Source organism: Neopelma chrysocephalum, unplaced genomic scaffold (assembly GCF_003984885.1).
Source record: "Neopelma chrysocephalum unplaced genomic scaffold, ASM398488v2 Primary Assembly neopelma1_70, whole genome shotgun sequence".
NCBI classification, from domain to species: domain Eukaryota; kingdom Metazoa; phylum Chordata; class Aves; order Passeriformes; family Pipridae; genus Neopelma; species Neopelma chrysocephalum.
The window spans coordinates 6,995,007-7,021,785 of record NW_020897730.1 but is presented as its reverse complement, the minus strand read 5'-3'; the positions used below and the strand labels follow the sequence as shown (position 1 = coordinate 7,021,785).

Sequence of the window (26,779 nt, the reverse complement as noted above, 5' to 3'; positions counted from 1 at the left end):
GGAGGGGGTGCGGCACCGGGGGCCGCGCAGGGTCCGGGGCGGCCGGAGCGCGGCGGGCGGCGGCACCGGGGCGGACCGGGGGGCTCGGGCGGTGCGAGCTGCCCCCGACGGCCGTGAGCTGCTCTCGACGGCAGGCGGGGCCCCGGGGGCGGACGGGCACCAGCTCCCGGTGCCCGCGGGCTCGGCTCGGCGTGTGCGTGCGGAGCGGGCAGCGCAGCCCCATGGACGGCGCTCGGCACCCCCGCGCTCACAGCCCCGCTCGTGTCCCCCGCCTGGGCTGGCAGGGGCTCCGGGGCTGGTGCGGAGCTGCTCTGCTGCTCCAGGGACAGATACCGTGTCACCTATTGTTGGATACACTGTGGCCGGAGTTGGAGTAACTTAGTGAGCTCACCTGTTTTGTGATGCCTGCTGTCTTTAGTGTATCCCAGGGCAGCCCCTTTCTCTGCACATACTTAACCTAAATATTTTTAGAGCCTTGAACAGACTTAGTGTATTTCTGTGCCGCAGGTTCCTGAAGAATAACACTGAACATTTTGACAAGCATGGACTTTTCATTGGAAGTGTGTTCTGACATGGACATTGGCTTGGCCTTCATGCAGAATGTGGCCCTTACAAAATAATAATGAAACAAAAATCTGTAAAAGTATATTTTAAAATGCCAGGAAACAAAGGGTTAAACAGTGTATTTGTAAATACTATAACCTGAATTTCCAGACAGGTCACTTTACGTGAATTCTTTGACAGTGGAAATTACAGAGTGGGAAGACAGTGTGTAATGACCTTACAAGCCTTTTATTTTGTCTAGCATCATAGTCTGAGTTCAGACCTTAAATTTTCTCTTTTACAAATTTTACAAATATAGTTTTATGTGGGGGGAAAAAACCCCTACTGAATAAGTGGCTCTATCCTTGACTAACTGCTAAAGCTGTCACATATAATAAGTTATTGTGCCAGTATTACAATAGTAATGGGATATTAAACCAGCACATTTTGGCAGTAAGTAGCTGTAATACTTATGCCCTGTTTTGACGTCTGTAGAAGGAGGATTAGCTCAGACAGAATTTGTAGTGGGAGGGTGTGAGTGGGATGAAAAGCAAAAGCTGCTTAATTTTAATCTTCTCAAAAAGGTAACTACAAGTAGTGCACATGGTTAAAACACAGATGCTTCTCTCTCTAATGGCTTTTAATTGTAGTCTCTTAAATATTTTATGTAAACTCAGTAGTGCTGAAATATTACTTTTTATAAGATTCAATACATACTAAATAAGCTCCCTGTTTTGGGGGAAAGGAAGCACTGAGGAGTAGCGGGGTCTCATATGAAGGTCTGACAACACCAGAACTGTAAAAGTGCTTTGGTGTAACTGAACTAGTGTGTCTGTACCGATGTCCCTGGGCAGAGGTGGGGCTCAGGTTGGGTTGCAGGCTTTTAATTATATGGCTTAAGTTTCGTGATCGTGAACTTGCTTTTCTCTAACAGCCTTCATTTGTCTTTTCGGCTTTCTCTTTTAGTTTTAAAAGTGGGCATCTTGGAGTGAAGGCACACAAAAGCAATGCTTCAGGTTTTGCAAAACCCCTGTCCCCCAGGAAGTTTGCTTCCTCCAGTGGTTTTACAATGGGGTGTATATTGTTACATATTTATCATGACCTCCTTAGACAAATGAAACCTTAAGTGTCCTATGAGGTTACTTATGTAGGTCTTTGTTCATTTTCATAGTCTCTTAGGGGACCTTTGAAACTAGACTTCAGTTTAATTTTTTTTGTATGCTTTTTCTGCTGAAGTTGCAGATGTAAAAAAAAGGAAATATGTATATATATTTTTTTTAGGTATAAAAGCTTTGTATCACAAGTGTATCTGCACGTTATTGCCCAAAAGAGAAATGGTGGATTCATGTGGTCCTAAGTGTGGCTTTTGTCTGTATTTATGGTCAGTTCTAGTTGCATATTCTCTCATCTCCCCAAGATTTTATCTTTTGACTAATTAAAAAACATTGGCAATTAATTAAGTGAAAAACCACTGTGAGGTATGTGTTGCTCACAAACATAAATCAAATTAGCATAGGAATTAAATGTTAAGCCACCTACTAACATATGCTTTATGATTTAGATTTATGATGGATGCTACAAAGGAGGTGGTGGTACCTTAATTGTCCAAGAGAGTGGTGCCTTCAAGGGCCTCTACCAAAAGGAGGAGGCAGGCACTGGAGTAGCACAGACAAACACTGCTAGACAGCAGCCTGGGTGGGGAAAGGTCTGCTTAAAAAGACATGTCCAAATGTTGGACAGTGTACTTTGGGTCAAACCTGTTCAGAAGGGTGTATTTAAAAATACTCTAGCTTGGGTGGGAAATTATATACAAAACTGAAAACTTAAATTGTGCAGCAAAAGGGGAGGAAATGTCAAACACCTGGGAAGAGACTTCAGATGTCGATTTCATGCAGGATTTCTACTTGCATGGGTTTTAGTGTCATGCTAATTTTACTGTACTTGTACTAAAATAAAGCACAATATTTTATCAGTACTGCAATAAAATACGTATTTTCTTTTTTTCGTCTTCAAAATGCTTTCCAAAATGTTTTCCATAACAGGGAATGTAAATGCAGGACATTGTATGGTATAAGTTACACAGAAACAGAACTGGAAACAGTTGATCATAAAGCTACATAAAGGATGGTGACAACTGAAGGTTCATATAGCAGTTTTCCAAAAAGCTGCTAGAAATATCATACAGACCATGACACGCTTCATATTCTGTTAAAATCAGGCTGCACTTCAGTGAATCCCACCAGGACTGCCCTGAAACAAGCATTTGGCTTTGCAAATCATTTAGGGCAGAAAAGTTTGGGAAATTTTATTGTCTAAAACTTGTAGGGGAGGATACATGAGTCCTGATGCACGTCAATGCAGGAGCATGCGAGCTTTGCCCATGTGGCTTGTTTTGTGGCATTGGGTTTAGGTTAGAATTCAAAATTAATGCTCTTGTTTGTCTTGAAAGTATTAGGTAGTCTCTGATTACAGCTGGGTGAGACATTTTCTTGCTCAGTGAAGAAATAAAGAGTGGGAAGGTGTACTGTGACAAATGGCACTTATGATTGTTTTTAAAAAATCAGATAATGCCTGAATCATCAATGTAATAGATCATCCTAAGCAGCAAAAAAGAGCATTTTTTTCATTGTGCAAGCTGATAATAGGAACATGTGCCAGGAGAGCTACAAAGGTGGATGGTAAGTGTGTGATTATGCACTAAGTGGTTCTGATGACAGGCAGAGAATTCAGAGTATGATTGACAGGGTATTTCATATTGATTAGAGAAACAAACTGTGCTTTGAACAACTAGACAGCTGGCATATTTCTTAAAAATAACTGATTTTTGGAAGCTGAAATAATTAGGCCTATTTGTTTGCGCCACATGGTAAAGTCATTCAGAACTGCTGCTTGGAAATCCTACTCAGTGGTTGTTTTCCAGCTGATCCATTCATAGTTTCTGCAACCACCTCAAATTTTATTATGTACCAAGAATGAAGTTAGTTTCCCCCGGAAATTGTCACGTAATTCATGGCTTCCCTTGTGAAAATATAAAAATAAACACTATAACTTTGTTTCCATGTCTGTGATAAATTTCAGTTACGTATGTAGTGGAAGATATTGTACTATGATTTCCCAATGCTAGCAGTGACTGGTGTAAGACCCTGCAAATGTCTGCTACACTCTGTTGTTAACGACTATTTTAAAAGGACAAAGCCATATTTTTCTTCCTTTGTTCATCTTTCTTGCATCTGTGGTTATGATGTTGGTTTACTGATTGCTCCTGGAGTCTGAACACAGGCTTGTGTTTCTGTCTCTGAAGACCTTTGGGTACCTTCATGAGGAGCTTCTGTGGGCTGATAAATTGTAAAACCAGCTAAGCAACAAAAATGTGGCCCATGGGCCTTTCTGAGGAAGTGCTGGGACATCGTGTTTAATGGCAGCACCGTTTACCTAAACCTGTTTTTGTTTTTCCTTTTGAAAAAATAACTCCTCTGCCTGCACCTGTGTGTTCAGTTGCCTGTAGCTGTAACATGATGTGTTTCCAGTGGTTAACTTGTGCTGCTGCCCTGAGGATCAAGGGAAAAGCCAGGCATGCCCTTTGCCAGGAGCACAGCAGTGTTCCCAGTGTGATGCCTGTGTTATTCCCCATTCAGCTCTCCAGCAGCCAGGCAAGTTGGCAGTTGTACAGTGCTGTGGGGAAGAAAGGGCAGCAGAAAATGCTGAATGTCTGCTAATGCATCTGAGTAATCACCATTCTGGGGTTAGATTGCAGGAAGATGACAAAATTGCTGAATAAACTCTGTTTAGTCTTTTTTTTTTCTTTCTTTTTTCCTTTTTTTCCTCTCCAGCATGAGCTGCCAGTTGGTGCTGCAATGGACAATAGTATAGCCTGTGAAGAGGCAAAAGTTTTCCATTTGGAAGAGAAACACAAGCCTGTATCTACCCTGTAATTTTGGATCCTTGAGATTGCATAGAGGTGGTTGAATATGGAAGTTTTGGGTGACCTGGCATATAATAATAGGATGGAATCTTGTAGCAGGGAGAAGTCAGGAGAAACATCTTTTGGGATGAAGGTCAAAATACAGCTGGAGCACAAGGATAGAATAGAAATGTAATGGGTAATGAAATCAGTGTTAGCCATTCCATCCCTCTTGAACAAACATTTCTAACATCAGGTTGTTGCACTGACATTTTTCACATGTATAATTTAGCTAATTTAGTAAAATTGTGTTTTACTTCCTGGACAGCTCTTGGTAAGGGCCAAATCACTAGATGTAAAATGTCAATTTTAGGGTGAGCTGAAGGCATAGCTGGGTAGTGGTTATAGGTGGAGCTTGTGAGTGAAGGGCCAGGGGAACTGGGTGGGTTCAGATTCTAGCAATGATTCCAGAGGGTGAGGGATGAAGGACCAGCTGAAGACAGGATATGAGATGGGACGGTGAGTAGGCTGAAGAGATTATTAAGTCAGTGTCTCTTTTGACTTAACTAGAATTTCCCCAAGTCCATTCAGTTGGAATACTGTGAGCAAATCAACCTGAGAACTGCAGGTGTGGGACCTCTCACCATTAGAATGTGTGTGTGTGCAGGTAGGTTATAAACTGACCCAGTATAAGGGCATCTGGAATTAAAAGAAGGGCAGACTTGGGAGTTCAGATCCCATTCTCAAATCTATCTAACCTGAGTGGGAGAGCTGACATGCAGAAAAAAATGCTGTCCTTAATGCTAACTTCATCTCAAACATTGGATGGGATAACTTTGACCCAGTGTGGGAAAATAAGCATTTTTCTGCATTTATGAGCTTTCTTCGCTGATCTGTTTATTCAATGTGACTTCACTGGTTAATCACAACTAGCTTTGAGTGCATCCCTGCAATGTTTGCTTTCAAAGTGAGCGTCAAAAGAAGGTATTTGCAGCAAAACACAACCCCTGACACAGGGGCAGAAGGAGGCAGGTTCCTGTTCAGAGATGTGTTCAAAGGAAATGGATGCAGAGGGGAGTGTTATAGTAGGACATGGAGTTGTTTAAACAATTGAAACTGTGAAAAGTAAAATCTTAACTTAAAAACCCCCTGAAAATCATTTCATAATTCAAGCATAACTTAGCCTTTACCTGCTTTTTGGAGCTGTGGTGTTATCTGATCAGCCACTGGGTGTGATTAGGATCTCTGCTCATACAATTACGAGCATATGGTATACCCTTTTAAAATTGAAAGTTTAAAATAATTACATTCTGGTGCTGTTTTTTAAGAATTATTTAAGTATCCGTATGTTCCGGAATGGTTTTGCTGCCAGTTAATATTCAATTCTGGCCTGGAGCCATCAAAATCATAAGGTTTCTTTCAAGTTTCATAATAATGTTTAAAAAGAGTTGCTCAGTTTCCTTTAAGGAAGTAAAAGAACTTCCTTTGGTTTTGTTTTTACTTTCTCTGAAGCTCAGAGACATGTATGACTCATTATTGCATAGGAAAAGGAATAGTAATATGGGGACATTCCTGAAGTGGGTGACGGAGAGTTGGGCCTGTGACAGATTTTCCTAGATATTAAAACTTGGTTCATACAGAGCCTCCAAAGTGATGTGCTGGACTGGTGGGTCATTGTTGACTGCAACTTTTTTCAGGTTTCTACACAGTTAATATGTACAGCTGTAGGACACTGACATTGTTTCCAGCCAAAAAGAAGTAATCAAGGACAGATCAAAGCACTCACTGAGAAATTTGTCTGAATGCAAGGATCTCTTGAACTAAGTGTTTAGGTGGACTAGAAGAAACCACAGTTAAGGACATCTTCTCCTGGAAATATTTCATGCTCTCATACATTTGCTGTTCAGACGAGTAAACCACGTGATACCTATAAAATCATAGTTGGAAAACCAAAGGCCAAAGCATGGAGAACTTTCAACAGTTCCTTAAAGGAATATGAAAATGAGAGGTGTTAAGCTGCAAAGGAACTGCGGTAGTCTCTTCAGTACTTGCAATTTGGGTATGCCATGAAGTCTGACTTTTTAAAAGGGGGAATGGTTTCTGATCTATCATTATTTCAACTCTGTTCTAAACTTTGTCGTTTGACAGATTTTATTATAGACTGGATTTTATTGGTAGACTGTAACACGACAGTGAAGCCTCTCTGTGGTTTGAAGGGAAGCAGTCCATGCTGGATCATGTTCTGTCCAAAATGCAGCTTCAGATTCCAAACCACATTCATCCTCAGAGATTCTGCTGCACTCTGAGACCTTACAGCAGTGTTGGTGGTGCCAAACAGACATCTCTGTTGAAGGACCGGACTTCAAAGTTTCCTGTGGGTGCCACGTGGAGTTTTCCCTGGGTGTTCCCCATAATGTGGAGCAGAACTCGGGCACAGAGGGTCTTGTTTCTGCTCTGAGCCCCTGGAGTGAACTGACATCAGAGCATCAGTGACTAACAAGTATGACTAAAAGTACTGATCAAAAGAGAGAGAATGCATGAGCTGCAAAGCATGAATTTTGATGCTGACCATCACTTTGTCCTCTGATCTAAACAGATATCTAAATCTGGGAGAAAGTAGAACATAAAGGAGACTATAGATGTGTTGAAATAAACATTCCATAATTGCTTCTATGTGCAATCCTGCATTTTCTCTTTGTTGACAGTCAGACCTAATTTAGACTCCTGTTAAGTTCCTCCAGGCAGGGGCATGTTAACCCTGTGTCCTGGCTGATGGGAACACTTGATGTTCATTATAAATGGAATAGTGAAGCTGGTAGAGGAAATATGCCTTTGCCACTAGGATGCTGCTGGAGCCTGGGCATGAAGGCAAGCTGTCTCCAAGTGGAATCTCTAAAGGATAAGTCTTCTGGGAAGAGGGGGAAAGGAGACTAAATTTAAAATATTTTTATTTGTTTGTTTTTAACGGAAGGTTGTGCAGGTCATGGAAATTATATCTGAATTGCAACTGTTCAGAACTTCTCTCACATATGCTGATAATTTTAGGAGTAGCAGAGCATAGAGAAGGAAAAGATGATTTAGGGCAATGACTAAAGGAATTAGATATTTATATTTTAAAACTATAGTTTTCTTCATGTATTAGTGGTCAGAGTGCAGGGGAGGTGAGCTGACACACCTACAGGGTATGCTGTGCAAGGGTGAAAAAATATATCAAATCCAACACTTAATGATCTTTTCATGCACTGCTTTTTAGCAGTTCCCATAGTTTTCTTTTTTTTCTCAGTTATCTTTGTTAAAAATAATATGGGCATCATTTAATCAGAACACTAATATATATTTAAGGAAGCTCCAGGAACTGGGAGATTTCTGACTGCAAAATAAGTCAACTTCCAATGCTGGGAAACCCATAAAAGGTAGTTGTAATGTTCTAATGTTACATTACATTAACTGTGACATTAATGCACAAAACTTGAATATAGCTTTCTCTGCATGATTGTGTTTATTGCCCAATTTCAAGAGATTCATAGACTTGTATGTTATATTCTAAAGGACTTAGACTAGCACAAATCAAACACAAACCTAAACGACGTAAACACTTGTTCTGCTTGTGTCTCTGAGCATCTGATCTCTGAAAGAAGGTAACTCATAACGGTGATTGAGTGGGACAGAGTTCAAAAGATGGAAACAGTCCTCTGAAGGGTGTAAGCTGAAGATGGTTTTTACACAATTTCCAGGGTAAAACTGTATGAGAGTCCTGCTCAAACCTCAAAGCTGGTTAGGAGAAAGAGGTGTTTGAAATGATCACCAATTCATCAGCTTGTGCACCTTGAGATTTAAAAGCAAAGATTTTGGAGTCAAGTGGACCTTTTATATTGAGAACAGTGGATTATCTTTGAGGTGTGGTCAGTTTTCAGCGTTGCCAATGGTCCCTTCATCCCTTCTGTCACCCTTGCTGACTGATTAAATTCAGCGGTAAATTTGCTGCACAGTGAAAATAATGAGTGCTGGAGAGAGGGGCAAAATTGTTTGAGTAAGATCTGTTTGATCCCTCAGCTTTTATGAAGTGGGAGCTTGTGCTGGTTGCTTTGACAGTGGGCAGCACTGCTGGGCCACTGTCAATATCTTTTGCACATCACAAGACCAGATGGGCCAGTTTGAGGATTTTAGTACCGATTAGGCAAGGGAGAAACTTGGAATAGGAAAAAAGAGAAATTTAGATGTAGACACTTTAATGTACTAAAGTATATTATACTTAAGCAACTTAGGTTTTTTTCTTAAAATCAGATACTTGCTGCTACACTAATTAAAAAATAAAATTATAATAAGTAACTATTAGTTTGTACATATCAACATGTAGCCATGCTTTGTTGGACAGGCACAGCTTCCTGCTGTTTCTGTGCCTGGCTACTCTGGAGTGGTACATGGCTTTTCTTTTTTTTACCTTTTACCATGTCTTTCCTTATCTTCACTTAGGTTGTTTATTTGTTTGGGTTTTTTTCTTTGTAATACGACTGCTGATCTGTTTGTACTTTCAGTTGAGGTTTGTGTGTTTTGTGGTTACTGAGTTCCAGCTTCAGTCATGGGGTGGGCTAACACGAGTAACACTACCAAGCAGGTTTTATTTAATATTTTCAATGATGAGCTGGTTTTACTCTTTTTAGAAATATGGGGTTTTTGCACCAAGTGTTGTGACCTATTTTCATAAACACTCTTTTGAAAAATAATGAGTGCTTGTTCCTTTCCAGTGGGAAAATGAAGAACTGTGGTTAGCAGTATCACAGGTGCTGGCTGCGTTACTTTGTGATGCTGTGCAAAATGCAGCTGCAGTGTTGCAGGGATCCTCTGCCCACTTTACATTGCTGCTGTTACAGTCGGCTGTGGGGGTTTTGTGAGGGTTTCCTCACTGTGACAATTACAAGCACGAGTAGCTAAGCAGGTCGTGCTGACCAGAGAATTGAGTGTTCCCATTTCCTCTCTGTCTGGTGCTTGCCACAGATCTTTATAGCACTGGTCGATTCGGTCATGTCAATCCCAGCCACTGTTTTTCATTCCTGCAGTAAAAAAAGCAAATCCCTTGAAGCACCAAAGGAAAGGTTTGGCTTGTGCCACTTACTGGCTCAACTATTTTCTGCAATTGCCAATTCAAGAGTATGAAGTTCCTCACTGTCTAGAGTTCTCTGGACTTGTGGGTTTTAGTAGGTGAAAAATGTACTGCCTGGTGGGCTGCTGCCCAATGGCTGGGGATTAATTGGTGGAGCATCACAGGTTAAAGTGAAAGCCAAGGCAGACATTTTCATTAGAATTGTATCAGGAGCTTTCACCTTCATTTCAGATATCTTCAGAACAGGTTTTGTCAGAAAATAAGCCTACAGATGTAGCTATATCAAAAAGATAATTTAAAACTTTCTTTTGCAGTGAAGAGACATCAGACTAGTAAGTAGGTCCCTGACCTCCTTATTCCATGACCTTTTCTAAAACTATCTATGAATGTTAGTCCAAATCAACCTTATGTTGTCTGTAGGATTTTTTTTTCCTATATCCTACGCTCTATAAGCTTGCTGCAAAATATACCTCTGTTTTTGGTCTGTAGTTAGGTACAGGCTGAGCACTACCTTCTTTTTTGGGCAAAGTCACCATTTCTCTTTGCTGGTTCATTGTGACCACTTTTGCTCACTTGTTTTAGTAGACAATGTCATTTTGATGTACCACATCAGATAAATACAGTAATTTTATTGAGGCAGACTTTGAGAAGTACTATTGATTATTTATGGAGACATGCTATTTTAATCAAGTAGATTCATTTGAGCTGTCATGGTGAGTCAGGATAATTCCATGCTTACGCTTCATGCTGGAGAGTAGGTTTGTATTATAGATGGATGCTGGTGATTTAGAGGATGTAGCAGTATCAGTCAATTGGCACACAAGTTTGGCAGTGGTGGTTCAGTGTCACATCCAACCTCACAAGCGCTTTGAAAGCATTGATGTCAAGTTATTTTCAGGGCCTGACTTAAAATAATCAAAAGAAATAGTTTAGCTAGTCAGCCCTGCAAAAAATGCCTTCTCTGTATTTTGCTGAGGAGGAGGGGTTGCTGGGGGGGTTCTCTGTGAAGCAGTGGCTGCCGGTGCCCCATGAGTGCTGCACAGAAAGTAGGTTAGTGCTGGCAGCTGCTCTGCCTCCCATGGGCTCAGGGCAAACAGGCTGCTCTCCCAGCATTTCTTGGGAGTTACTAACTTTTCCAGGGGCATGGCCTAGTCTCCTGACTCCCTGGCTTGGCCTTCAATCATAAATCTGTTTTTACCTTTGTGTGAGCATGCAGCAGCTTAGCACCTTACACTAGCACGTGTGTGTGATTAGGTAAGAGCTGAGGGTGCTCTACATGCTGTGAGTCATTCTGGCGTGTTTTGATGAGTTGAGGTTTTGGATCATGGTTAAAAGAAAAAGTTAAATTCTGTGTGTAGGTAGGTAAGTATGTTGCAAAAGGTGACTCGGAAGTAGCCTTTTAGTTATTTGTGTTTCGATATGGGATGCCTTACTAATGGCTATCTTTATGAATATCTAGACTGCTTAAGTGTGTCACACTTATAATTAGTTTCACTGAAATGTTTGGAGTTCTATAGGTTGTCTTTATCAAGTCCTACATTCATGGAAACAGAATTGTGGAATTGTTTAGGTTGTAAAAGACCCTTTAAAATCATTGAGTCCAACTGTTCCCCCAGCACTGCCAAGTCCACCACTAAACCCTGTCCCCAAGCGCTACATCCACACATCTGGTAAATCCCTCCAGGGATGGAGACTCCACCACTGCCCTGGGCAGCCTGTCCCAGTGCTTGACAGCCCTTTCTGTAAAGAAATTTTTCCTAATATCCAATCTAAACCTCCCTGTCTTGGGGATGAGCATAAATCACTGCATTTTGAGCACACATCAGAAGCTGCTGCTGGAATGCTGCCGCTCCCAGTGCCGAGTTCCACCTGTTCTGCAGCGGTGTGGGGCTTACTCACCTTGACAAGCAGTCAGTACTTCCTTGTGTCCGAGGCACAGAGCCAAGGCCTGTTCCTGGGGACTATTGAGGTAGTGCTGTCAACTGTTGATAGAATTGACCTTTGGGCACTGGGAGCTCACAGTGTGGAGATGGTGGGGCTGGGGCATGACCTGCACTCAGGCCTGTGCCAAGAGTAAATAGATAAAGATCGACGTGACCTAAATGTCACTGTAGCAGCAGATGCTCTGCAACACTGCAGCCTCTTGCTACGTGGTAGTATAACCTGAAAACCCAAAATGTGTTTTGCTGTGTGGTTTGTTTTGTTGTTTCATCTGCATGTAAAAATAGGTTTGTGGAAAGAGAAGGTTGGTTGGCTTTTATTTTTCCACCCCCCCAGCTTCGTTTTATCTTTTTTAGCTTACAAATGCTCACTTCAGTGAGTGCTCACAATACTTATTGTACTGCCTGCACTATTCTGTGCTGGCCAAGTGCTGCTTTTCCCTGGGAGCACCTTGTGTGCCATCGCAGAGGAGCAGAGGCTTCAGTACTCAGGCTCACAAATGTTCACCTGATTCCCACGAGCTTGTTATCAAGTAAGAGCTGATGACAAATTGTATTGACAGGCTTTTAATTAACAACTACTCAACAGGAGATGTTCCTGTTCCTCATAAGTTGCAACACAGCAACTTTTAATTTGTTAGCAAGCCAAAGTATATGTAAAAGAAAAGTCTTTCCACCTTGTTTATAATTTCTTGACTGATGAATTTCAAATTCAATGTTTTAAAACTTCTGCTCTTGCATTTAAGGCTTAGAGCTAATTAAGCTTATTCTCTAAAACATTTTGATCTTATGAGGTGTGTATGATCTCCTATTTTCCAGTCTTGTAATTTTTTCTTTTTTTTTGTGGCAGCTTTATTTTATGCAAAAATGTTATTAATGAGTGTAGACTGTGTACAAGACCTCTTGTTCCTGAGAGCTTTTTAATAGATTTTACCTTCTCCTCCCTGCTAAGTCTATTTTTGCTTTTTCCTGTGGTTCCCCTTCTGTTCTTCCATCTGTTTGGTTGAACTGCTTTATTCTCTCCTGGTGTTTTGTATACACTAATCCTTTTACCTTTACTCTTCACAGCTTTGTTGAGTTGCAGTGCTGTAGTTCAGTTTTGTTCCCACATGGCTTTCACTAAGATGTTCCCAGATGAGCTATGATTTTGTGAAATTGAGACTGTTAAAATTGTTCCTTCTATCTTTCTCTCTCTCTCTTTTTTTTTTTAAACTTTATTTTTATTACTGCTTGCACATGCCATTTATGGTGCTGCTGGCATTTGGGAAAAATACTGTAATGATTCTGTTTTTTTGCTTCTCAGAATCTCCAGATCTTTCCATTTTTCCACAGTTTCCAAAAGCTGTAAAAGCAGCTCTCCAAGTAAAAGGAGATGGAAAGACCTCAATCCTGCAAAATGCACATGCATAATGGATTTCACTTACTGCAAGCCCCACTGCTTTCATTTCTGTGAGATCACCACTAGTGCTCTTGGGTCTCATTGCTTTGTATGATGAAAGTCCCTTTGGGCCACATCGTAGATCCCACAACTTTTCAAGACCAACCACAATAGATAAAATAAGTTCAGTGCTTCCCGAGACCTTTTCAAATACTAATAAGAAAATTAATTGGGAGGTGGAGGGGAAATCAGAATTTTGAGGTTGTGATTTTATCAGCACTCAGAAGTAGAGATTAAAATCTTGCTAAGATGGTTAGTTTTCAGAGTGCAGAAGAGTTTTGGCAAGCAAATACGTATTAATTACATGGATGTGTAAACCTTGTCATTCTCAAAAGCAGGAAAGAAGGAAGAGAGGTCTCTTTCTGTGAGGAAATAAGTGCTGGGGCAAAATGAAACTGTGTGTGGGGGGGAAAGTTATTTTCTGTCAATGTGTTTGAATGTTTTGTCATAAACAGAGTTCAGTTCAAAGGATCTGGCAATCCCAGAAGGTTTCTTTCAAGACTAACCAATTTCCTGCAACACGCTGTCAGTGCTAGGAAGAGGCATCTCTTGCACATAAGAGCAGCTGGTTGTTAAAAAAAAAAAGTGTAGGGGGGAGAACACCCCACCCCCATCCCTTATATAGAGCTATTTTCCAAAGGAAAATGTACATCTGTGAAAACAGGGCACTTCAGCAAATTCTGTGCACTTTGGAATGTCATTTTGCAAGGAAAAGTCTTTTTTCCTAACGGTGCATGTTTCTTGTTTGGATATTTTCAGGAAAGGGCTTGGGGTTTTTTTTGTATTTTCACTTTTGCAATGAGTTATTTGAGTCCTGAAGTTTAATTTCTTTCCCATTTTCTGTGTAGTGGTGTTGACAATTTTTCTTACTCTTTATTGTCTTAAATAAGAATTGTGAATGTATTAACCCTGTCTTAGCAGGGAAAAACTTAATTTTACAGGAAATGGCATCTTTTTAAATTTACTTGAAAGCTCTGTCATGTGGAAATATAGTTAATATTATAACTAGGACGAAGGCAACTTATCCATACTGCTGTTGCCAACTTGAATTTCCTTGTGTGCTTGCCTTTAGGAAATAACTTGACACTGTCAAAAGGATATTTGAATTTTCTTTGCTGTAGTTGATGCTTCCACACGTGAAATATATTTGCCAATGTTTTGTTGTTTGCAGGAACCAGTGGTATATGAAGATGGAACCATGAAGAGAAAGCAGAAGGAATAATAATGCTTTTCCGAAACCGTTTTCTGTTCTTGCTGGCCTTGGCAGCCTTATTGGCCTTTCTGAGCCTCAGTCTACAATTCTGTAAGTGTCCTCCCCTTTTGTTTTCTACATATAGTGTTCTACAGGTGTGTTTAAAAATGACCATGATTACTTGTTGTTTAAGTGTTCTATCTGTATTTAAATACTTGGGGTTTGTTTTGGGTTTTGTTTTTGTTTTTTTTTTTCTGAGGGTTTTTGTTTGGTTTTTTTCCCAAAAAGTAAGAAAAACAGTTTTGTGTGCCTCAGAGGAATCTATACAATTTTGAGACTTCAAATAAGGCTATCTTAAATAAAAAAAATCTGCATTTTGTAGTGCAATTAAGTAATTGAATGTGATTGAATCTTTCCATGAAAGTAGACAAACCACATTTGAGTGAAAAGCTGCAGCAATTCCTTTGAGTAAAATCTGCTGCAATTCCTATGTTACGTTGCATCAGAGCAGACGGGATTGAGAAAACTGCTGTGAGGGAGTTTTGGAGTGTTGGAACTTCCCCTTATTTGTGCCCTCACATTAGGAAACTTTAAACAGTTGAATTGGCTCATCACAAGTGGTTGGTTTGTTTAAGAAAAGATAAATTATGTTGTGCTTCAGATAATTAATCCTGGGTCAGTGCAGAGGGCCCTGTGTCCTGATGACTAAGCAGGAGGGTGGTGCTGAAGGCAGGTCAGGGTAGGTGACAAGTGAACATTGTGCCATTCGACTGATTATCACCTACTTCTGAGAGAGAACATTTGCTAGGCAAAGCCATGTTTTGTGTAAATCTGGTCTAATACACAGCAATGTAATTAGTTGCTGTTAGAGGGCAAGTTAAAATGCGTATCCATAGGCTAGGATAACATTCTTTGTTGTTGTTTCCCTTGCATCAGTGTTTTAATGAGCACGGTCCTTCTGGGCTATGCTCCTTTTGCATAGTGTAAAAAAAAAAACCCCAAAATTCAAAAGATTGCTTTAGATTTAGAATGTGTCTTTTGCATATGATAGACAATTTATAAGAAAGGGGGAGAGAAGATGAAAGAAACTTTGTGGTTTTCTACTACTATTTTTGTGTATTTAAACTCATCTGCATGTAAGACAGGGATGTGTGGCTTTTTCAGCCTCCTATGGCCACAAGCCAGTGGGTCTGATTGCAGCTTGTTTTGCCCATTAGGCTCTTTATGGCTTTACCCTTGATGTTGTAGCGTTGGTTATGAATTGTGCATAGGGTGAAGGTCCTAGAGGAACTGCAGCTGAAACATGAAACTGAATTGTTAACTAAAATGAGTTTTATTTAGAGATGAGGAGAGTGAATCACATTTCCTCTAAAGAGGAAATTATTTTCTACTTAATTAGAACATGACATTTGTGAAGAGGAATTCCAGGAGATAAAGATGTTTGAGGGGTGCTTTAAAAAGCACATAAGCTACAGCCAGCAGCCGTCATGAAGCTCAGTGCCAACACCAACACTGATACAGAAACTTTTCCATAATGAGAGCTGCAATACAGTCTAGTGGGAACCAAGACATACAGGTAGCCTGATGTTTTAATTTCTACCAGCTTCAGATTGTAGAGCAGTTAGTTCAAACTTGTAACAAAGGCCATCTCCACAGCAAAGACAAAACTCTCTTCCATCATCATGTACTTCTAGGCTGGCTCTGTCTGCTGAGCAACCTGTAGCTCAGCAGCTTTAGATGAATTGTCAGTGCTATCACTTGTTGCTTTCTTTAACAGGAACTTTGTCTGTCACATCCTCACCAGTGCCACTTCTGTCAGGAAACACTGTTTTTCACATCCTCAGAATGTTTAACTTTGGGACTGTTGGGTCAGACTGGTCTCAGCATTCTTCAACACCAAAAGCAACGTGACTTCCCCTTCTCCAACCATCACTGATAACTCTTGCAAATAGGGTAAAGTTTGAGCTGTTTTACCCCCCCTTAGGCAGAGCATCCTGCTGCAGGCCCCTCACTGGACAGACATTGAGGTGCTCAGGAGAGTCCACGGAAGGACAATGGAGCTGGGGAAGGGTCTGGAGCTCAAGTCTGATGAGGAGCAGCTGAGGGAGATGGGGGTGTTTAGCCTGGAGAAGAGGACACTCTTTGCAACTACCCAAAAGCAGGTTGTATGGGGTGGAGGTTCATCTCTTCTCCTGGGTAACAAATGATAGGACAAGAGGAAATAGCTTCAAGTTGTGCCAGGGGAGGTTTACATTGGATACTAAGAAAAATGTCTTACAGAACAGGTTGTCATGCACTGGAACAGGCTGCCCAGGGCAGTGGTGGAGTCACCATGCCTGGAGGGGATTTAAGAGACGTTGTAGATGTGGCAGCTGGGGACATGGCTTAGTGGGGAACACAGTGGTGCTGGGTTAACATTGGAGCTGCTGATCTTGGAGGTCTTTTCCAACCTAAATGATTCTGTGATATGATTTATGTTCATGGAATGAAAATGGGTGCTTATACATTTAGACTCAGGAAATTGCCCAAGCCACTGATTTGTTTTGTTTTGTTTGAAGGGAGTTAACTGCTGAAGCATTTGGAGTGGAAATGGATGTTTGATGCTGTTGTGAGATTGTGTTTCTCTGTTAGCAAGCAGTGCACAGCTTTGTGGAGGAGGGTTGGTAATTTTAAAACACACTACTGCTTTTCTGAGCATGGAATGTTGAAAATGTCTCTTCCTTTCTGTGATAAATTTGTTTATAAAAGTGAAACAGTAACACTAAATGTATAATTATACAAATGGTACCTATCTTCCTTTTTCAAACTTCTGCTTTAGGGCAGGGCATAGCTCCTGTAAATGCTTGATATTTTATCCCTCTTGTCCACATGTGGAACTGTGGCAATTTGAAGCCAGACTTTTGAGTTGTAGCTGACTCTGAAGCAAAGGGAGTAGTAAAGGCCAAGTTCAGCTGATTTTCCATAGGTTCTGACTCAATATTACAGACAGCCCACACTGGGATGGCTGACAAGGTCACAGTCTGGCCTATGCTTGAGCTGTGAGGGTTCAAGAATTGCTTGCAGCAATTTGCCACCCAGTCAAGCAGAAAAGGATGCTGGTTTACTTTAACAGACTGTGTTATGAAAGGTCTGGAAGTGCTTCATGAGCAGTGATTTCTGCAGCCACGATGAAGTGGAGGTGATGGGTGTCCTGTTAGCAGTCCTAATGCAAGTTTATCCTTCCTTGTAAGACAAATTCCTGAGACAATTCTTTCAGAGCTAATAGTTGTCACATCTCAAGTTTAGACAAAAGGACAAAAATGGTGGGGAAAACAACCAGTATCAGACCTCAAAATCTTCAGTATTGGTAGGCTGGGAATGGACCCAGAATTGTTAGAAAACTGTGTCCCCTGTTCTGATGTTTGTTTGTTCTTGGTCCCTTTCTCTTCTATTGTGGTTTCTGAGTTCTGGTTTAAACTAGTCTGATTTCCTGTGTTGTTCTTTTCACCACAAGGCTGGTGCTTTGCTTGGAGGCTAACAGTTTAACTTACAGGGTCAGTCATTGAGAAAGTTTCCCCTGAAGACTCTCTTGAGAGCAAACAACAGCTCTGAGTGCTAGAAGTGTTCTCTCCCACCAGCAGTTGCAGTGGATGGAAGTGGAGTGATTGGCAAGGACCCAGATCAGGAGCTGCCTTGTGTCTGCAGAGCCGTGTGCCAGAGGTGTTCTGTGGAGCAGTGGGTTCATGTTTGGCACACACTGTGTGCTGGCTTGCTGGATCAAATGCCAGCTGAATCTTCATCTCCTCATCCTGAGAAGAGGGAGACATATAGCAGACTGTGCTTTGCTGCACAGTTAGAGAAAGAACTCTTTTTAAATTGTAATGGTCATTCTTCCGAGTGATGAGGTTGCTCTGGATCCCATAAGATACCTTCCTTCCTGCTGCCAGAGTTGTCTATCATGTACATTTTGGGCAATGGGGCACTTGATGAGTTCTTCATATCCTTGTTCAGGAGCAAAAGGCCCAGGTTCTGTGTATAGTCTTTTCCTGTGCTGCTCCAACTGCCCCAGGTGCCAGGCTCGCCTGCCTGAGGTGTCAGCTGCCTCTCTGGGAATCACACTTGGAGCAGTAGGGTGAGGGAACTTTCTTCAAGAAGTTCTACTGTTTTCAAGCTCTGTGTATTTATTTAGATAAATAATGCCTCAGGCTTTGTTTCTGAACGTATCTGATAGATGATAGAAGAAATACATTTCAGACACATTTGAAAATTTACTGGAATACTCTAATACCTATTCATAGTTTTGCCAGGTTTGGTTACCATTTCTAGTAGGCACATAGAGGACTTTTAAAAATAAGTTATACTTGCTGAAAACATATAAGCTTTAAAAGTTCTCTGCATCTTTAATATAATTGTATGACCTGGACTTGGAAGCAAAAGACTGAGGCCAGATGTGCCCTCAGATTCAGTTTGGCCACTAACACTTTGTACAATGTGAAACCTGGACCTGATAAACAACAGAGAGAAACTCTCTTGAATGGCAAATGCCTCTGAATTTTTTAGATGTTTGAATTTTTAAATAGTATAGGAAAATGACAGTGTTAAAAGTTAAAACTTGAATAAATGTTCCACTGCTGGCCAGAAACATACTCTGATGTCTCCAATGGATAATTATATCAATGAGAGTTTTTGTTTGGGAAACCCATTGGATAGGGAGATTGGTTGTCTTCCAAATCAAATATGACTGGCAGTTCAGACTTTTATAAGAGATGGTCATTGTTCCCCTCTTGTTTTATGTTTGGGGCTAGATCTGTAGAAAAGAGTGGAGAAGTATTTTCCTTATAGTATTTATCTTTCCACTGTCAATGTTAATTGCATTGATTAGTCCTCAGGTCAGCTCAGGAACAGGAGGTTGCAAGTTTACCTGAGGAGCTGCTTTCTTTTTTCCCTTAAGATAGTAAGCAGTACATGAGAAGCCAATTACTGGACAAGTACAGACCTTCCAGTACATTAGAACATGTGTGACTGGCTGTGGGAGCCTGAAGGTGGGTCTCCTCAGGATGTTTCAACTGTTTATCTTTGAGTTAACTTGACTAAACCAAACTGAAAGGCAATTTAAAAGCCATCTGTTAAGGTGCCATGTGTAATCTCTGTAAAGTTTGCTTGACAATGATTTTTACTTTGCAATTGAAGGCATGTAAATTAATTCTTTTTTTCAATGAAGTAAATACCTTTGTTTTACTTTTTTCTTTTTTTTTCTCTTATTTTGATTTTCATTTACTGAAAGTCTAAGGAAAGTAACAGTTGAGAGAAGGACTAGAACTATTGTGGGAAAGCATCCTTTTTTACAAGCTGTATAACCCTGGCATCAGTTACAGCCTGTCCTTTCAGCCTGCCTGTTCCAGGCACTTCACAATTGTGAAGCCCCTGGCTCTCAGACAGGTCCTGCACATGGAGCTTCTCTTCTGGTTTGGAGTTTGTTGTCCCAAATACTTTGATACTTTGATCAGTGGCTCAGGCCTGTCTTTCAATAAAAAGTATTTTGGTATCTGCCACTGTTTCTTAGGATGTCAGCCACTGTCCCAGCAGGGCAGTTCCTGTGCAAAGTGTGAAGAGCTGTTTTGTGTTTTTTCTGGAGGTTTTTTAAAATACTTTCTCAGCCTTGAGGGTTCAGGTTGGGTGTTGGTGTTTCAGCACGCCTGGAAATGACATTTTGCTGTTCCAGTAATAATTTCCCTCTACTTTCTGTCATCTGATTTTGCACTGGAGGTTTTGGTTTTAAAGATGAGTCACAGGAAACAGAAATCAGGATTCTCCACTCAGAAAAGTAGCAGAGTTTTATTTGGCTTGAGTTGGCTTGAGTGCTGCAGGCAGCTCTGATTTTATGAGGATGGTGTGGGCACCATATGCAACACTGAGGCGTTTGGGGCTTAGCCTGGTGTCCTCACCGGGGCTTCCTTCAGCTCCTGCTGTGACACAGCCCGTGGGGCTGTGGGTGCTTGGGTGGTCCAGTGCCAGCAGCTCACAGGGACTTGCAGGTGGGAACAGAGGTGGAAGCTGAGCCTTTCCATTTGCAAAGCAAGATGTGCTCCCACAGTCTGGGAAACTGTACCTGTGATACTGCAGAGCCACCAGCAACCCCCAGAGACTGCGGGGGGGTGGTGTGAGTGTAAGGGGAGCTGGCACATGCAAAGTCTGTGGAAAAGCTGGAGGAGTTGGGTTTTTTCAAAACTTAATTTCTGAAGGAGAAGGGAAAAGGCGGGGGGGAACCCTAAGTTATTCAGTAAAGTGAGAATGTAACCTCCTGGCTGTTTCTGGGCAGGATACATATCCTCACCATCTCTCTAAGGTACATTCCTTACCTCCTCTTGCTGTTCCATACCAAGAAACAGCAATGACTCATATTTCATATTTTAAGAATATAATTTCTTTATAGGAAGAAAAAAATAGTATTGCATTTTGCTATATACTATATTTAAAAAGCCGCAGTTTTAGAATTCTTGATGTAGAGAACTTGTTTTTGTCATGTGTTACCAGCATATGAAATTAATAGGAGACCAGATATCTCCTTTCATGAATTTTGCCTTCAAGCTCACAGGCATGGAAGATTTTCCACTCATGAGAAGTCTCTCTGGTTTTTTTCAAACTACTAATTTAATCTGAATCTAAGATTAAAGGGAAAAATGACCCACAAATAATATATCCAGGGCTTTGTACATTTTAGTAGTGAATGAAGAGAACTAACTGTAAATATATAGCTTTTTGTTAAAGATGTTTTTTATGTTGTAACTGGAGATTTAAATAACTTTTTTGTTATTCTCAAAAGTGGTGGTATAATGTACCAGTCCAGAAATGAACCCTTGAAGGGAGAGGAGACACAATGAGTACGTGGGACTGATACTATGGGACAGTCTTACTTTCTCCCACAAAAATAGAGATTTCAAAATACCTGCTTTAAATATAGGTCAGGTTAAGTTACTTGAGACAGGTTTTGACTGGTCAAAATGTCAGGCTACAGAATTTCATAATTCTTCTTTAAATATATATTGACTTCATCCATGATGCTTAGCTGAACTGTATTTAAACAGAATTAATATGAACTGTTAAAGCACATGTTTGAAGGCTACTGTGAGGTTGATTCTGTAGCAGTAGGTCCGTTGATTTATGTAAGTTTTGGCAAATTCTATTTTGTCCTTAAAGCAGTTCTCTGCCCTTGGTTTTTCACAACTCTCTAACGCTGAGTCAGGCTGCCTCACAGGTCACTGCAGGCGTGTTTTGGAATGGCACATGTGTCTTTTAAAGCCAAAAAAATTACTCCTAGGATTTTTCCGTTGTATGCTCAGCTAAATTGTGTTTTAACAACTGAAATGTTGTTTTTAAATTCAGAAATTCACCCTATTTTGTTTGTAGAAATAGCAAAGAGAGAGGTTTCTTTCTAATGTGCAACTGTTACATTCTTTATACATGTTTGGTGATTCAGGGTTAGTTCACATGATGAAAGCTGCACAACATAGAGTCTCAATTCTCTCAAGAACGTGGTCCCTCTGTGTGGGGTTTGCATTGTAGCCCTTGCTTGGGGTTTTCAGGAGCACAGATTTCAGCGTAGGGTCCAGTACCCACAGCCACTGGCTACCAGGGCTCTCTGGGAGGTGGGCTTTGCTATAGGGCTTCCTTCCCTTGTTTCAGGTTACAGAGATGATGACATCAAAAGAAAACCTGGATGTCTTTGGCTAAGCAGGTAGAGACTGCCTTGTCACCCTGCTTTGTTTTACTGTGAGGTCTTTGTTAATCTTTTGCTGACCACTCTGATGTTAAACCAGTTTTCTGAGAATTCACAATTGATTCACACTTTATTAGCTTTGTCCCTCTTACTTTGCTTTTATCCAAGCTTTTAGGACAGTGTTATCTACTAATTGCAAATGGATTCATCATACGTTAATCATTTGCTGTTTGAGATTTGTGTTCTACATCTTCATCAGAGGATGTTCTGACCCAAATCTCCCTTCCCTCCTTGTTCAGTGAGCAGAGTTTCAGCTGGACAGTACCAGGAAAACTCTCTTAACATCAGTGAGTATAATACAGTCACGTTTGCCCTGTTTCTAGGCCATGTGCAGCCTTCAATAAAGCATAGAGGACTACTTAAACTTTTTTTGATGATAGGTTTGTTTTTCTGAGCTGTACTTTGTGCCTGCCTTAATCCCCACTGTGCTGCTGCAAATTGAGTTGAAAACCATCGGGTTTATAGACGTGCTAGTTTGCCTGTGTATATCTGAAACAAAGATGCTTAATATTCTTCACGTAGTTGTTGTTCATGTTTCTTCTCAGTCCTTTTAAATTTTCTCTGGCGAGTTATCTTTCAGGCAGTTTTGTTCTTTTATCTGTGCTTTTGCTGTTCTTTTATTGCTGAAATGATAGAGTGACTGACTCAATCCAAAGTGTCTCATCATTTGACTTGGAAGATTTTTTTTTTTTAAATGTATTATGTGTTCTTGGTCTTGTGGAGTTTCTCTGATGAAGCAGGTTTCTTAAACTACTGATTTTGAAGATTTTAATGCCTACAGACAGTTTTTTATTGCCTTTTTTTTTTTTTTTTAGTAAGAGTAATCTCTGTTTCCAAAGTTCCTTCCCTTTCACCTTTTCAAACCTCACTCACTGAGAGAAAGCAGTGCTTGCACATACTAATGCATTGTGGTTTAGTTTAAATGAGGCAATGTCTAAATAGTTAGTATTTAAGAGACTGAGGCTTTTGTGGACTTGCTGCAGTGAAATATGAAGTCGTGGAAAGTGGAAGTGATCTCCATGATTTTTGTGAGATGGTTGGATTAAAAGAGCTGGAAATGTATGTGGTGTAATTTTGGCTTTACTAACTGTGCATATTAATACTGAATGAAGACAAGGAATAAGATTCCCCGTCTTCCCCTAAGCTGTTTTATGGCAAGAGTCATAAAGACACCGATAATTCTGTGATTCAGAGAGTACTGTTCTGAATTTCTGAGATGAATGACTAGGTCTGTCATGGCAGACTTCCCCAGCACAAAAATCTGTCAGGTTCTACTCTATTAAATATGTTGTTTCAGGGTTTGCTGCTAGAAAATCCATGGCAGCTTTCTGTGCCCTAGTGCTGACAAGGACAAACAAGTGAGCTGGCTTGGCTTGGGTAAGCAGTGGCATATGGTGTTGAGATCACTTCCCTGAGCAGGTCAGTTTGTGGACAGAAAACAGTTGGGATTAGATGTGAAACAGAAAAGTGCTAATTTAATGCAGTACCGAAAATATTGATTTGAATTTGTAAGGCTTTTTATCTTGGAAGGACACTGCGATAGAGAAGTGCCAGATGTCTGTGGATTGTGTCTGACTGATGACATTAACATATTAAACAGTTTGTGCCCTGTGCCTTTGCAGAGGCTGTGGCTGAGCTGCAGACACGGTGGGTTTCCCTGCCTTTGGGGTGGCAGCCCTTTGAGAGAGAGAGATCACTGCCTCTGACCCAGGTGCAGACAGATACTGCTGAGAGGTGCAGGAAGCAGCTCTGTAAAGAGGTGACAAAGGATGCTTTTCACAGTGAGCAAATGTAGTTTGTTGCCCCCCTAAAAGCTGCTGACTTGGTGTTTTGACACCAGGGGGGCACTGCTTGTAAAGATGTGGTGGGCAGAGCAAAGGTGTGCTTTTAATTCATTTTATTGCATTGCTTTACCTATGTATTTTGTGATTTCTATTTCAATAGCTGGATATTCTAGTACATGTCCTAATAACAGTTGACATGAACGTCAGAAGACATTCTGAGTATTTTGGAATGCTGTCTCAGGAAAACCCTAAGGAAAAGAGGCAATAACATGCACCTGAAACTGTAGATGATTATATGCTCCTATTATTTGGTCTTTCAAAGGGGGAAAAAGCACTTTCTCTAGGATTATAGAAAACAGTAGTGCAGACTTCCCCTTCATATCCATTTGAGGATATATCCATTGGTGAATTCCATGAAGACTGATTCAGGGAGCCCGATGGTTTCAGCTGCAGAGAGCCCATGTCGAAGATGTGAAATGTTAGCAACAGATTGCTGGGTAAGAGAACAGGAGCAACTGCTGAACTATCTTGAACTCTACTGTATGGGATATGTTTTTGTATCATTCTCAGCTGCTGTAGATGAAAAGATCACTGAAGGCAGAGGATTTGTAGTCCATGTTCCTGAGAAAATACTTTTTGCCATGTTTTCTTCTGCTATGCTGAACACTTAGTGTACTTGGCCGCTCTGTTGATGTTCCGTTCACATGTGAAATCTGCCAAGCATCTTTTTTTCAGTCATGTTGCAATCACTGCTGCACAGCTTCCCACTCCAGTATTTGTGAGAATCATATAGGACAAAAAAGAAATAATACAGAACAAAAGGACAAAACAAAGAAAGAAAAAATCAAAGAAAAAGCAAGGGTCCCCACCCCCCGGCAAAGGATTGCAGTGGCATTCAGTACATTGTATATCAGCACATAGCAGCTACCTTTTCATGTTGATCTTTATTTTGAGACAATACTGTGGAAATGAGAAGAGTTGCCAACAGTTTCTGAACACAGCTGATAAAAGCTGTTCTGAAAATGTGTTCCAGGACAATTCAGCTGGATTAGTTCATTGAGCAGTTGCTGAGTTCTGTAGACAGAAGCAGGACAGACCTTTAAAATCTTACTGTCGTGCTCATGAATCTTGTTAGATAAGTAGCTGGATCTACTGTATTTACCAAAATCATGCACATAGGCCATAAATCCCCCCCATTTAGTCTTTGTGTATTTAAGCCTTGTTTGGTGGCCCTCAGGACACTCATTTGATACAGCTGAAGTCATCTCCCAACCTGCTGAGACGTGGCAGCTCTGTGGACACAGGAGGGACTTCATTCAGAGCACTGTGGTTTATAGTGCTGCCCTTCTCATTTGTGAACCCCAGTGAGCCTGCGATGGGCAAGGGACCAATGTAACTCCCTCAGCATGAGCAGTGATGGGCTCGTTTTGCATCTTGTTACTAAATAACCTGGAGAACAAGCAAGATCTGACTTGAGTGATGTGTTTTATAGAGCAGGAAATCTGTCTGCTTGTCTCGATGTCTGGTAGGAACCTCCCCCAGCCCCTTCAGACAGACTGCAGAGCCAAGCAGTGAGGCAATTAGTGACAAGCTGGAAAGGAAAAGCTTTACTATGCATGTATATTTATTTCAAGAAAGTAGTATATTTATTTGATGAAAATATAATTTTTTTCCATTGTGAACATTGTAGAGTTTCAGTGTAGTGGGAAAATAGGGTAAAATACAGGAGTAATTTTTTACTTTGGGTGGAGAAGTGGAAAATGATTGTCATCTCTAGGGCTTGAAAAGGCTCAGATTTGCAGTCAGCAGTGCTGTGTTATTGCTGTCAGGCTGAAAATCCTGGAAGCTATTTAACCAGTGCCATATGCCCTTCTGAACTGTCCAGTGACAAACAGTGGGGGGGAACCTCTAAAACTATAAAGCTCTTTTCAGAGCCACATCTGGACTTAATAAATGCAAGCACCCATTATATAATTTAATGTATCTGCTTAAATTAGGTCTCAAACACAATAGTACAAGAACTGCCATGTTGTGTTTGGTGCAAAAAGGATTTTCTTAACATATTTATTTTCCTTGTGTAAGTCCAATTGGGACCTTGTAAAAAAATCAGCAATGCATGCAGCTGATGCAGCTGGAAATAGGAAACTTGTTCTCTACAATACTGGTGTGAGTTTTTAAACCTGGTAAGCTACCAGACACGGTGGTTGTGTGTAGTTGCTCTATTTATCTTTGAACATGAGTACACAGACAAGGCAATCTGGTCTTTTTCCCAGAGTGTGATATGGAATAAGGCCCCAGGTCAGTACCTGCAAGCTATGGCTCTGTGGGCAAGGCAATTGCCACAAAATGAGGGAAAGCTTCAAAGCAGTTCATAACTTGTGAGCCAGAAAATAGGCAGACAAATATCCTACTTCTGGACAGGGGTGGGAGGTTTGGCTATTTCTGTCCAAGTCTGTGAAAAATAGCTAAGAAAAGTAGCTGACTTACAGTAGTTCTCAGGTGTCCACAGGGACATTGGCATCTCCAGTGGAAAACTTTAGGGCTCTGAAAACCAAGTAGGCTGAAAACTCAGCTAGTGATAGGCTGAAGAATAAATAAGCTTTTGGTTGCATTTCATGTGAGAAATTTTCATCAATATTGATTAGTAAAGGTGAGATGCACTTACAAGTTTTAGCTACAATCATGTTATGATTGTTCTGGGGAGAAAGAAGGGACTGGTGAAAAAGCTCATACAGGGGTGTATTTGTAAACTTTCATTTTGCTTATGCATGGCAGGAGAGCATTGTGAAGTCCTTAGTTTTTTCCTCATATCCTAATATATGTGATTTTCTTCAAAACATGCACATTAAAAAAACAAATACTTTAGTGCTCACACTCATTCCCCCTCAATCAGATCTGAATTCCACTAGATTAGCTGAAGTATATATGTAACCTCCTACCCTCCCTGAGTTCCCATTTTCTGTCAGCAAACCTGTGATATACAGGATACTTCAAAAAACTTATATTTCCTACACTTTAAACAGAGAAACAGCATTTTTATTTACTTAAATAGTTAAAAGTGGCTCAGATTTCTAGGGGGAAAATTGCCCGGAAGTACAGAGAAGTAATTGGAAAAAAAATTAAT

The 26,779-nt window shown here is 40.7% G+C and overlaps 1 protein-coding gene across 2 annotated transcripts in view; it reads left to right on the top strand.

The window, feature by feature from the left end:
• Positions 1 to 26,779, top strand: part of PXYLP1 (2-phosphoxylose phosphatase 1) — an 84,993-nt gene that overhangs the window by 36,487 nt on the left and 21,727 nt on the right. Inside the window, exons 1-2 of one of the 2 annotated variants that reach the window (XM_027686180.1) lie at positions 7,760 to 7,857; positions 14,095 to 14,226. In XM_027686180.1, the coding sequence (XP_027541981.1) occupies positions 14,148 to 14,226 (79 nt within the window). In that variant the 5' untranslated portion in view covers positions 7,760 to 7,857; positions 14,095 to 14,147. Of the gene's footprint in view, positions 1 to 7,759; positions 7,858 to 14,094; positions 14,227 to 26,779 lie in introns of those variants that run through there. The other variant, XM_027686179.1, reaches the window with a different exon arrangement.